Source organism: Podarcis filfolensis, assembly GCF_964270895.1.
Source record: "Podarcis filfolensis genome assembly, chromosome: 2".
NCBI lineage: Eukaryota > Metazoa > Chordata > Lepidosauria > Squamata > Lacertidae > Podarcis > Podarcis filfolensis.
The window spans coordinates 46,877,999-46,891,703 of NC_139605.1; the positions used below are offsets into that span (position 1 = coordinate 46,877,999).

Consider the following 13,705-nt stretch of genomic DNA (forward strand, 5'->3'; position numbering starts at 1 on the left):
TGAACTGAGAGAAGGAGAAACAAGCTCAGCTGCAGCAGTGGTACAGTGGAGGCCGTGTGGATTTCCACTTTTACAGATTCAATTCATCGTTATGTTTAAATATGACCAGATGGAACTGGACTTGGTCTATATGTAGTAGGTTATGCAAAATACATGTTACACCACTAACTTGATTGGTTAATGGTGGCCTTTCATGAAACGTTAACTTGAATGCTCCTATGAATACTTCAACAATTAATTCGACAACTTCATTTTAAAAGCTAAGCATACTTAAGTTTCCTTGCATTTTAAATGGCCAACATCTCCAAATGTTGTGGTGGTTTGGTGTCTACAATTAAAGCTGCTGAGTCAGTTTCTCATTAGTGAGAAATTTTCTGCTCTATTCTGCCTTCCAGAGCAATTATGCTGAAGTGTTGATACCTGTTCTTTTTGTTTCAGGATGCAATACGTAGTCACAGTGAATCTGGTGAGTGTTTCACTTAATAATATGTGGGATACTGGGAGGGCCACTTGGGAAGCTGCTTTATGTTGATTCAGACCATCTAGCTTAATGTTGTCTTCTCTGACTGGCAGCTGCTTTCCAGAGTTCCATCAAGAGGTCTTTCCCAGTCCTACCTGGAGATGCCAGGGGTTGAACTTGGAACCTTCTGCAGGGAAAGCTTATGCTCGGCCACTGAATTATGATGATTCATATTATGAACGTTTCTACATTAAAAAGTGCTTCCAAGTTAGAATTAGCATGCTGCTGGAGCACAGAACATCATTTGTGCAGTAAAACACACTTAGGCTTTGCACAATGTGGTGTCGTACCAGTTCCGCCGTGTTTTTCTTGCTTCTGATATGGGGGTTGTCTAATGTTAGTAAGCGTCTCTTTCATCTTTCTTCAAACATGTGAAGCATCACCCTCAGCTGTATCCGGAAGCCCCAACAATACAAGTCCAACAGGATGGTCCCAGCCTAAAACACCAGTTCCAGCCCCAAGAGAGAGAGCTGCAGGATGTAATTCACAAGAAAAAAAAATCGTATGTATCAGAGTATTTACAGCCGGAAGATACTCAGAGTATACAATGTGATTTTCAAATTTATTAAAGCTTGCAGCTGGATGTGTCGCTATGATTTGCATGTATTCTGTGTCATACTCTTTATGTTGCTGCCATAGCTGAATAGTGTGTGAGCTTCTAAAATAAGTCCAAGTGTTTGTCAATGTTATTTTACATTCTTCACTAATGCTTTCACCCTGATTCTAAAAACAAACACAGTGCAACTCTCCGGCAGGGGTGGCCTAACCAGTGGGCCTTCTCAGATGTTGCTAGACTACAATTTCCTTCATCTGTGACCATTGGGCGTGCCAGCTAAGGCTGATGGGAGTTGTGGTCTAGCAACATGGAGGGCCATGGGTTCGCCATCCTTAGTCTCCAATTTGCAATAGCACCTGCCTCCATATTACTCTGCTCAGTATCATAATACAGCACCTAGATCTTTACATCAGGCCCTTGAACCAGTAAAAAATTACAATTTCTGACTTTGTGTTGTTACAGCTGATAAGCTCTTATCTACTGGCACAGGAAGTATTAGAAACAGCCTGTTAGCATGGAGATGAGAATAGACCACATTTGTATAAGAGGGAAATCTGATTGTCATTAAATAGAAAAAAAAGTTATTGGGAGTGATGTTACGGCATAGATTATTTTCCAGCTGTACAACAGATTTAGAAATATACAGATGCCCATTCAGTCCTTAGTTTGCTTAAACATATTTCCTGTTGACATTTTGTTAAGTCTACATTATAACTGTGTATGTACTGCGTAGTCAGATCTAGATTATTTCCAAATATCATTAATCATACTTGCGGCAAGCTTTAATCTGAACCTGTGAAACTTGGTTTCCAGGCCATGCTGTCTGTATTGTAAATATTTACTTGCTTTCCAGAGATCTCGTGGACAGAGAGATTCAAATTATTATTGGGAAATAGAAGCAAGTGAAGTTATGCTCTCTACCAGAGTAGGGTCAGGCTCTTTTGGGACTGTTTACAAAGGCAAATGGCATGGTAAGTATCAAGTATTCCTACCACTCTTGGAAAATGTCAATATTAAAATTGCTTAACATAGTAAAAAATATATACATTTGGCCATGTGTACAGGTTTAATATTTTTGATTCATAGATATCTGATAAGAACTGATCCCATAATTATGTATGGGGCAGAGAACCCTTCATTCCAACTTTGGAACTGGGGAGGTGATGGGAATTGCTGCTCAGCTGCAGGAACAATCCCCTCTCTCCTCTACGGTTTCGTTTTTCCATTTTTATTTTTTGAAATATTGTCTCTGTCATTTTATTTATTTTTTTCAAGTGTTTATTGATTTTTGTTACGTACAAAAACATGTAGACACCAAAAAAAAAGCAGGTAGGTAAAACAAATGTAAAGAAAAAAAAGATACTTTATAGAGTTGCAGAATGAAATAACAGCAACCCAGTACACCAAATTACAATGATGCTCATTCAGTTTCAAAATTTGGAGAAAGGCTGGCCATATGTCCTGCTCATCAGGAGGTGGCATTGCACACGCCATGCTGAGCAAACTTTAGCAGCCACATTTCATCATCTTTTCCATTATCATGTTTACAACAAATTATAAACAGCTCTTCCATTATTCTTATAAGGTGCGTTTGCATCGGTGGAAGGGAAGTGGGTATTTGGAAATAGTGGCCAAGATTCAAAGAACTACTTAGTGTACTCAAATGCTTGGTCCTGCCTTGTGGGGTATTGTATATTTTCCCTTTGAGCCAGACCTCTGTGCCTCAGTGTAACCCTTTAGAGAGTTCCCTGGTTTACCATGTGATAATCAGGATGGGTGTGGGTGCCTACTGTTTATTAAACACTGTGACCCAGATTCAGCCGAACAGTTGCACCTAGTGAGAACTTGCGCAATGAGTCCTGCTACCACAATGGGTCTTTTCCATCCTCCTCCCCCTAAATGCCCCTATTGGGGCATTGGCTCTGGGGTTTAGGAAGAACTCCAGAATAATGTGCGGGGGAAGGAGAAAGGCAGATTGTTTGTGTGGCAAGCAGAAATGCTGGTGCTGACAGAATGTTCGTAATAGTACTACGGTGAACTCAGTCATATCCCAAAGTCCTTTGGGCTTGTGGAATTAGTGGCCCAGAGTTCCTGCTTCTGGCAGGGTCTGCCCTTGGGTTTTTCCGCATGCAGACCATACTGCTGAAGCTCTGGTTCCTCCCCGCATGTAATTTGTGTACAGACACCAGTGGACTGCTTGTCACTGTTGTAAGAATGTTGGCATGGTGCTTGAGAGACAATTGTTGCGTTATGTTTGCAGGAGACGTAGCAGTAAAGATATTAAAGGTGGTAGATCCAACCCCAGAGCAGTTTCAGGCCTTCAGAAATGAAGTGGCTGTGCTAAGGTAAGCCAACATGGTGACTTTAAAATGCTTGTCTAGTACTTTTATTAAGTTGACTGTTGTCTAAAGTGGTTGGATGCACAGGCTCATTGTGTTTTCAGTAGAACTCTTTATTGTGTGAGGTTATCGCAAGGATAGTAAACTAAACAGAACTGGAAGATTTACCAGACTCTCATGCTGCTGCCTCCAAATTGTAGACTGTCCTGAGGCAGGGATATTCAGTTTGTTAGCTTACAATTGCTTGTTGGCTGGAACTGTGATCAATAGTTGTCAAGGCCGCCCCTACCATTACGCAACATAAGCCAACTGCCTCAGGTAGCAGATGTTGAGGGGCAGCCGCCGCCTCTTGGCTATTCCTCCTATGCTCCCCACCCCCCAATCATTCCAATCTTTTGGAGGGCAAGTCTATGTATTCTTCATGGCATGTCCTGACCACTCTAAAAAGTAGCCTTCTGACTCAAGTGCAGTGGAGGATGCTATCATTTTACCAGTTTGGAGAAAGAGCCCGTTGTCAGCCCAGTCAGCTTCTGTGTATGGAATGTGAAGGGAGTGCCATCTTGTCCTTTACCTCAGACAGCAAACTGTTTTGGGTCAGTCCTGCTTGTTAGTCCTCAAAGCTATTCACTGGGCAACAGACTGGGGTAGAAGTGTGCACAAAGCACTCCTTTGCATGCAAAGGGAAGGATTTGCTGATTTACATCCCCGCCCCGATCCCCTTTCTGGCAGCAGCTTCTTGTGTCTCATGCCACACTAGAGGATATGCCAGCCTTCAGAACAGTGTTCCAGGGGGTTCTGCCTGACTAGCTGAAGAGGGACAGCAACCCCCCCCCAACAAGCACATACACTGTTTATATTCACCTTCAGATCCAAGCAGGAAAGACTGCATCACCAAAATTCAAAGAGCCACATATGCACAGGGAAATTCAGGTTCATTCATTATTCTGTCATTAGTAAAAGACGTTTATTTCTATGAATAGACGTTTCTCTTTCTCTGTTAAATTTACATCTCCCTGTAAAACCTTTGCTATGGAGAAAAGCAGTTGAGCTTTCAGCTTGGGTTCAGAGGTACTAGTTTTTCGGAAAGCTTTGGATCAGAAGAAAAATCCACTCCCCTAAATCAATGGAGTTCTAAATTTCACATGTTTACTTAATTTACAAAGCTAAACATACACTCCATGTTCATGTGTTGATTCCTATTTGTTTCTCTTAGGAAAACCCGGCATGTTAATATTTTGCTATTCATGGGCTACATGACTAAAGATAACCTGGCCATCGTCACACAGTGGTGTGAAGGAAGCAGTCTGTATAAACACCTGCATGTCCAGGAGACCAAGTTCCAGATGTTACAACGTATTGATATTGCAAGACAGACGGCACAAGGAATGGAGTGAGTAATCTGGACTGAATCATTGTAGCTATGGAAGTGGTGTTGACTGCTCCAAAGACGAAATAGTGCTAGAGAAAATCACGGTAGTGCTGTCTTGGGTCCAGGCAGATCTTGATAGTGCCTGTAAAACTTGAAATATAAAAACACCGGGCAGTCTTCCAGAGAAAATAGAGATTACAAAGATGTTTTCTTGATATACAAAAATAGCACTGTCTGATTCTAAATTGATAAAATGAAAGCTTTCTAGCTACAGTAGATAACTACTGAGGAAATGATAATCTTCTTTGTGTTTGATTAAGGATGTAGTTTGTTTCTTTGTAACTTTACTTTTGACATGTAAATATGTTGACATTTTCATGTCTCAAATTTTGTTTACAGCTACTTACATGCGAAGAATATAATACACAGAGATATGAAATCAAATAGTATCCTTTTCTTACTGGGTGGAATTCTGATGGCCTGCCATCAGTAGATCAATATGGAACACGGGGCATAGTATTTATAGTTTGTTCTGGTGATTAAGTGATATGAAGACCTGTTAGTTAATGGCAATATTGAAGGTTATTTCTGCATTCGTCAGCTCTCTTTCATTTGCAGATCTGAGTTGAAAACTGGGGCTGTTTTCAAGATCTCTAAATTCATAACACATAATTTTATTTTACTGTTTAAAAAACAAACCTTACAATGTATGGTCTGCATTCTTTACAGGTCCTGTCTCTGGAAAACTCAATGTCCTTTGGAGCTTTCAGTGGATAGTACCCTATAAAGTGCAGCTGATACATGGAAACTTAATTAAAAGAAACCCTTTTAGCTATAGATGGAAGTTCAGTTCTGAGAGTAATAAAAATCTGGGGAGTGGGGAAGGTGTGGGAGAAGAAAGGATGTACTTAGGTAGGGTCTGGCACCTTACCACTTCCTTTTAATACCGAATATTTTACAATATATTTAAAAACTTGGTAGGTCACTGTGAGAACAAGGTGATGGACTAGATAAGCCATTGGTCTGATCCATCTTGTGTTCTTAAAACACATTCATTAAAAGCTAGTGTAGAATATCTTCTGGAAACAGGCCTGGATGCAAGGATGACTGTGTTTGGTAACTGAAGTGACTGTCCATGTGTGTTCCTTAAGAGTTATGTAGATATATTTCTTCATGAAGACCGCACAGTAAAGATTGGAGACTTTGGGCTGGCAACAGTCAAATCTAGGTGGAGTGGTTCCCAACAGGTAGAACAACCTACTGGATCCGTTCTCTGGATGGTAAGTGACTTACAACGGAGCTGTTGCTTGTAGTTGGTCTGTCATTAAAGTTATTCCTTTTAACTTTTGTTTTTAATGTGCAGTATATGACAAAAACATGTTTCTTATCCTTTAATCCAGGGGTGGGGAACCTTTGGATTGCTTTTGGGCTACAGTTTCCATTAACCCTGACTGCTGGCCAGGGATGAGGACAGTGGAATGCAGCAATATCTAGAGAGCCAAAAGTTCCTCATCCTTGCTTAAATACCAGAGAACTAGCATACAGTACTGCTATTCTACAATTGGCATGGCTGCTTCCTGTGTTGCAAAAGAAGGTGCATATCTGTGTGTGCTTTTCAAGCTGCAGTTTTCTTTTTAACGTGGGAGGGGCAAACTTTGAGTGGGTAGGTGCTGCAGATAGGCTTTTTGACTAGGCTTCAGGATACCTGGCCTTTCAAAACAAATTCGGGTTTGTTATGAGAATGAGCCTGTGTGAACCTCAGGGTTCCTCCCCCACCCAAGGTCTTAACCAGAGGTGGCAAGCCAAACGCATATGCTTTTGAACTAACCACGGATTCCCATTACAGTGGTACCTCGGGTTACATACGCTTCAGGTTACAGACTCCGCTAACCCAGAAATAGTACCTCGGGTTAAGAACTTTGCTTCAGGATGAGAACAGAAATCATGCTCCGGCAGCGGGAGGCCTCATTAGCTAAAGTGGTGCTTCAGGTTAAGAACAGTTTCAGGTTAATAACGGACCTCCGGAACGAATTAAGTACTTAACCCGAGGTACCACTATACACCCAAAGTTCGGGAACTTTAGGTAGTTAAAAGAAGCCAGGATATCAAACTGAGCATGGAAGCTTTTGATCTCCTTTGTATGTAGGAAAGTGGGTGGGTGGGGCGCGCAGCGGGAGCAAGGAAGTCAGATGTGTGCAGGCTCATTCTTGTAATGACAAACCATAGTTACTTCTTGTTTCTGTAATAGGCCAATGTCTGTATTAAGTTTTTAAGAAGCTGAGGCTGCAGCCTGGTGGTGGTGAGATATGACTGCAATTCTGCCACCTCACCCAGGGCCCTGCTGGCCTCAAGCTGACAGTGTAGAAATGAGGGCAGAGGAACGATCATGTGTTCCATTGTATTTTCCCTGATTTAAAAACCCCCCACATTTTTCATTCCATTCTTTCCAATGCCAATTTGAATGTTTGAGGAAATAAATTTAATGCAGTGGCTTAATTCTGTTTTTTATTGTGGCCTTAATGCCGTCAGACTCTGTTTTCTTTTTCCCTCCATGTATGAATTCTTAATCTGGTTTTTTTTAATAAAAAAAAATAAAGGCACCAGAAGTGATCCGAATGCAGGATAGCAATCCATTCAGTTTCCAATCAGATGTGTATTCTTATGGAATTGTACTCTATGAACTGATGACGGGAGAGCTACCTTATTCCCATATTAACAACAGAGACCAGGTGAGAAACGATCATTTTTTAAATGCAATGCATTGTATTTCCAAATTTATTATTTTCAGGGTTTCTGGATTTTATTTAGAAGGCTACGGAGCAAAGAACCATGTAATTTATATTCCACCTCATCCAGTCTGCTGCGAAGATGGCAAATTATAAAAGTAGATCTTGGCTTGTGTGTATCTAAGCAGCAGGGCATCCCATATAAAAGCTTTTGCAGATGGTATATGTTTGCAGTAACATTGAAATGTCAGTATAACATCATGTATACTTTGCCCAAACTGCTTGTTTGCTATGCAGTGTTTGTTAGCGCTAGGCTGGTCGGAATGTTGAGTCAGAGTTCTAGAGGACTGAAAAAAAATCTACATTGTTAACACTTGATACAGGGGTCAATTTGTCAACTAATTCCCTTGTGAAATCTGGGTTGTGTGTTCTTGGAGTTCCCACTGGTCTCCAAGGATCTGTGTCTTCTCAAGGGTTGGGCTGAGCGTTAGGAAAGCCGTAACCTGAGGATTGAAGGCAGGATAGGCTAACACTGCTTGTGAACTCTGCCTTCATTGTTTCTTAAGCCTGTCTGCCCAGATGGAAATAATTTTAATATGCTAGATGAAAGAAGTGCCTTGAACTTTAAAGTAATATGACATGCTAAAGTGGCAAGCGCAAGGTTCCTAACTGGTCTAGTAGCTGTAGTGCATGCTCAGTGCTACCTTAGAGGCAGTTACCACTCACTGTGGCAAGTGTGGCACCACCCTCTAGTGAGCATGGTGGGCAATTAGCCTTCTGCCAAACTTTGAAGCTGCAGACGTGTCTCAGCAGTTGTATGGTGGTCCCAGCCCTCTCCCAGCACTGAAGTTGGTAAGGATGCTGGGAGTGGTTAGGCAGCCAAATCGGCAAGCCCACCCCCTTTTTTATTATGGGGCAGCAAAGGGGGACTACTGTTTGGCAATGCCAAGCATTGGGTGAAGTTGTAACACCTGTTTTTCTCACAGAAAAGGTTGGAGGCTTCATGGTTGATTTAGAAGCCTGCAGAAAGCTTTGGTTGTGCGGTGAGCCTCCTTCCACAAGGAGAAGCTGCTTACTGCATAAATGACCCTTCTGAAAGTGCAACGGGAACATGGTAGAAGGGCTGAGGCCAACAAGTGTATCTCCACTCTCTCCCTCACAGGATTATAGTGGTGGGGGGTGCTTGGAAAGGCTTCTGGGGCTGGCTTCTCAATTTAAGAGATAAATAGAGCCATTAGAAGGTTACACATGTTTGTTTCTTGTAAGTCAACTGCTTTGGAAGCACTGGGGAAGAAGATACAATGACATGTGCTATAATTTGTACTAAATTAGATAAAATGGCCTGTTTATCACAATGCAGATCCCTCACCAGTCTGCAGGAGGTTCCCACCTGGCAAGCAGCTTCCATGTGCGTATATTCTTTCTTGGGCCAGAATGTATTTGGCAATTAATTTTGGTAGTTGGCAGTGAGTGAGGGGGGTCTTGAGAATATGGGAAGCTTCCTTAAACCAAGCCAGGCCAGTGGGCCATCTAACCATAGCCCTTCCGATTGTCGGACAGAAGTCTTTCCCAGCCCTCCATGGTATCACTTATGAGTGATGTCCCCTTCCCCCTTGAAACCACATGCAGCTGCCCTCCATATTTCCATGAGAACAGTGAATAGTTTACATTAAAACTATTTTCAGCATAGATACTGCCTCTCTAAACTTCTAAGATTTGCTTGTTTGCCTATTCTTAGATCATTTTCATGGTTGGTCGTGGCTATGCATCACCAGACCTCAGCAAACTCTACAAAAACTGCCCCAAAGCTATGAAGAGACTCGTAGCAGATTGTGTGAAGAAAGTCAGGGATGAAAGGCCTCTCTTCCCCCAGGTAAGAATTAAGTTTGATTTTAGAGCTTTACAAAACGAATAAACTTGTGTGTGTGTTTGAATAAAGCAAGAGACAGAGAGAACATGTTGGTTCAAATAGTGAAAAATAATGGGGAAACTAATCTCTTAAACTGCAGGCAAGAGAATATTTTTATTACTTTATTTTATTACCTTTTTATTCCATAGAAGTCAAGATTAGAGCACATGGTTCACTTCACACCTCATAATTTATCCTTGCAAACAACCCTGTGAAGTAGGCTAGGCTAAAAGAGAGTGACTGGTCCAAGTGAACTCAGTGAGTTCCATGACTGAATTACGACAAGAGAGAGAGAGAGAGAGAGAGAGAGAGAGAGAGAGAGAGAAGAGAATATTCTAGAGAAAGAGACACACACATAGGCTTGCAGACATGCCTACATGTGCCTATGCATGCACAAAGACAGGTATAACTATAGGTATGTATTAACTTAACCCAACAACACCCTCCTCACACACAGAAACAGATCCCACTGCAGCCAACCAAAGGCGAACAACCGCACCCTAGGCCACCCCAACCTCTCCCACCATCAAGGAAACATAACAAGCGAATAGAAAGAGAACCTCCTCAAGTGACACTGACACAAAAACCCTACGCATACACTAAGTAAAAGAATATAGGCTTTACCACCCCACCCCTCTCTCCCGCCCCTCTTCTTTTCTTCTCAACCCTATACTGCATATAACACCAATGTTTCACGACAAAAGTAACTGAACAAAAGTAACAACCTGAAGAAAAATACAAAGCATGTGCTTTTGTAAACGAGGAAAATCTTTAATAATTAAAAACAAAAACCTATAGGTATGTATTTATTGAATATATGTCCTGCTTATTGGATGGACTTCACAAAGTAGTTTACATAAAATTATTTTTTAAAATAAGTGTCGATAGAAATTATATGATGAAAGAGGAAGGACAAACAACTGTCATTGCAGAGGCTGCCTCTTTTTCTTCTCCATTCCTCTTGATTCTTCAGACGTCCCTCAAGTGGGGAGTGGGGAGAGAGGTCTCCATGGGGAGCTAGAGGCTGGCAGCTTCCTAACCCGTTTCTGCTGCTTTCTCTCCTCCCCTCGGGGCAAGATGGACACATTATACAGCTGTGTCTATATAACATTATATATGATTTAATATATACAAGAGAAGGGTAATAAAATACATAAACAACAAGACAGATACAAATTTTACCCTTCTCTTATGTATATATCTGCATTTATGAGAGAGAGGCAGACTTGGAGGGTGGCGGGGAGAGAGGCGTATTATGTTTAATCGTTCTCACACACATACATAAATATATATATATATAAATTATAGAAAGAAAGACAGATTTATATCTCTGTTTATCTGTTTCCTGAGAGACACTAAAATTCTCAATTTTATGTTTCTTGGTATTTCCTGCTTCTGATAAGACCAAAATGTTTCATTAGTGGGAGATAATGAAGCAGTTTTCCAGATAACCATGTTCACTTTTCTTTACTGTTTTTCAGTAATGCTGAGATACTATAATTTGATTTTTTTAAGAATGTATTTTAAAACTGGGTATTTGTGTTGTAGCGTTGTCACTCCCAAACTATTGCCAGGAACCTGTGGGTATCCCTGCACATAGGTTTGTGCTTTGGGTGTGTAATGTGAGCCACTCACGCTTTTCACAAGGCAGAAAATAAACGCTGTCCTGTCTGCTCTCTATTTTATAAACAGGAAATGGTCACAGGGAAGTGGGTGGGGCTGGCAAGAGCTTTCACGAAATTTGCACTTGTAGCCTTGTCTAGACCTAGGAAGTTGTCAGTACTGTAATTAAGATAGTCTTGCACAGAAATTGGACGCGGGTGGCGCTGTGGGTAAAACCTCAGCGCCTAGGATTTGCCGATCGCATGGTCAGCGGTTCGAATCCCCGCGGCGGGGTGCACTCCCGTCGTTCGGTCCCAGCGCCTGCCAACCTAGCAGTTCGAAAGCACCTCAAAGTGCAAGTAGATAAATAGGGACCGCTTACTAGCGGGAAGGTAAACGGCGTTTCTGTGTGCTGCGCTGGTGCTGGCTCGCCAGAGCAGCTTCGTCACGCTGGCCACGTGACCCAGAAGTGTCTGCGGACAGCGCTGGCTCCCAGCCTATAGAGTGAGATGAGCGCACAACCCTAGAGTCTGGCAAGATTGGCCCGGGGCAGGGGTACTGCACAGAAATTGGACAGGCCGTTATAATTTCCTCTCCCCCCCCCCTTTCCCTCTTTACTTTAGATATTGTCTTCCATTGAACTGCTGCAGCATTCTTTACCCAAAATCAACCGAAGTGCTTCAGAACCTTCTCTGCATCGTGCAACTCACACCCAGGACATCAATTCGTGCACGTTGACTTCGACAAAGCTACCTGTGTTTTAGGAGATTGTTGCGCGCTGCCCACTGCTCTCCAGTAACAGTTCTAGCAGTTGTGCTTTTGAATGCCTCAGTCTACAGGATTGCAGAGCCAGCAATGGGATTCAGCTGGATGCCAGTTTTGAGAATGAGCTGCTATGAATTTCTACCGTTCTAATCCTACAGGGACAAAAAACTCCACGTTGCCTTTTTCTATAGGTTATCATATTGAAATAGTTAAGAGACAGTATACAAGAGGTCCTATTACTATTTTTTATAGATGCACTTGAGCCTTACTTTATCCCATATGCAAAAAAAAGGAAAAAGGAAAAAAAAAGTGAAAACAGGTTTCTTTGAAATTGCATTATGCTGAATAGACTGGTATTTTTCTATAGCAAAATAATAGCTTAGCATTTGAGGAAAGTCAATGCAGATGGTGCTGTTCTTCTGATATTCTAAGACTTTGTGCCATTCAGGCTGGAGGAGTTTTAACTAAAATGATCATCCACAAAGAAGACTTAAGGGAAGAGGGGAATTCAAGCTCTGGAAAGTTTCCACTTCTAAGCATTTCTCAAGATCATGAAACGTTAAACACCAATATTAAGTCAACACAAAACAGTTTTGCACATGTGGAAAATACTAATTTTGAGGCAAGGAATATATTATAACTAGTACTGTCCAGAGAAGGAAGCTAGCACAATCTTCCTACAATCATCTAACAGTAACATAAGAAGCTTGTTGGGTACTTCGGACTTGTTTCTTGCGGCACTCTGAGGGTCCTGTGAGAAACTATAGTTTTTTGGGAGGAGCAGAGGCAAAATAAGTAATTCTGTTAGTAAATTTCTGCAAAATAAAGTCTGTTTTGAAACTTTTTTTCCTGAGATGCACTATAAAGAAACTTGGCATATACAGGTTTTCCCTTGCTGATTTGGGTTTTAACTTTGTTTTCATTGCCCCTCAGAGAAAAGCATTTATTGTAAACACAGGTTCTTCTGATTATCTTATTTTAATAAAATAAATTAAATTTAAGTTTGTCATTCAGTCGGTTTTTTAACCGATGTTCCACATTTGATGTGTGTGCACCATGTTCTTAAATGTGTGTATTATGTAGCCGTGATGCCCTGTCTGCAATATCTAGTACACTGTGTGCATAAAAGCAAAGAAAATACTGTCGTGATTCCCCTCTAAAATACCATTTTGGAAAGAACTGTAGAGCTATTAACTGTGTATTTCCTCGCACCGTTATATTCTCTGAAGAATGTGCTTTGTAGCTCCAGCAGCCTTTTGAGGGATCTTTAGATGTGATGCAGTTTTCAAGAACAAGTTTATCACTTTCAGGCACAGCAAAGTGTCCCTTAGAGATGTAGGTAAGCTGTTTTTTGACTCACAGACCCATATTTCCCATATTGAACCATCATCACTGTAAGTGTAGGTGTGCATCTTCAGTTGTGGGTTGCTCTCAGATAAATACATTTAGTTCACCACACATCCAGCAAATCCTTACTATCTAGTTCCACATGGATTTTGCTACATAGTGATGGAAAGACTCACTTTACACAGAAAGAAGAAATCATGCAAATTCATCCTCTGCCTCTTGTCCACAGGCCTGGAATTGAAGTTACAGAGTTCACTAAAGAGCCAGGCTAGATATGATATTAAATGCTTGTAGCATCAGCTGGGTGAACACTTGATAATTATTGGGATTGTGAAGGGGAATTTGACCCTTCCCCTGAAGCTAGCATTTCCGGGGGGGCGGGGCGGGGCGGGGCGGGAATCTATACTGGCTGTGTTACTATAAAATCTATAGACATGTAGTTTGGCCCTCAGGTGACTCTTAGAGGTCGTTCGTTGAGGTGGCATAGTCAAATCTGCAGATTCTTTGGAACAGGATTTAATATTTTTTAAAGGTGAATTGACAATCCTGTGTGTAATAAGTGAGGGTGTTAG

General features: G+C 41.5%; 1 protein-coding gene across 41 annotated transcripts in view; it reads left to right on the forward strand.

The window, feature by feature from the left end:
• RAF1 (Raf-1 proto-oncogene, serine/threonine kinase) overlaps nt 1-12,787 on the forward strand; it is a 68,329-nt gene extending 55,542 nt beyond the window's left edge. For 21 of the 41 annotated variants that reach the window (XM_083603384.1, XM_083603383.1, XM_083603401.1 and 18 more), the window contains 11 exons: nt 439-466; nt 898-1,022; nt 1,930-2,047; nt 3,337-3,421; nt 4,629-4,805; nt 5,184-5,230; nt 5,946-6,064; nt 7,382-7,513; nt 8,871-8,918; nt 9,249-9,383; nt 11,645-12,787. In XM_083603384.1, the coding sequence (XP_083459510.1) occupies nt 439-466; nt 898-1,022; nt 1,930-2,047; nt 3,337-3,421; nt 4,629-4,805; nt 5,184-5,230; nt 5,946-6,064; nt 7,382-7,513; nt 8,871-8,918; nt 9,249-9,383; nt 11,645-11,785 (1,155 nt within the window). In that variant the 3' untranslated portion in view covers nt 11,786-12,787. The remainder of the gene's footprint in view (nt 1-438; nt 467-897; nt 1,023-1,929; nt 2,048-3,336; nt 3,422-4,628; nt 4,806-5,183; nt 5,231-5,945; nt 6,065-7,381; nt 7,514-8,870; nt 8,919-9,248; nt 9,384-11,644) is intronic. The other 20 variants (XM_083603371.1, XM_083603367.1, XM_083603376.1 and 17 more) reach the window with 1 other exon arrangement.
• The last annotated feature ends 918 nt before the right edge of the window (nt 12,788-13,705 follow it).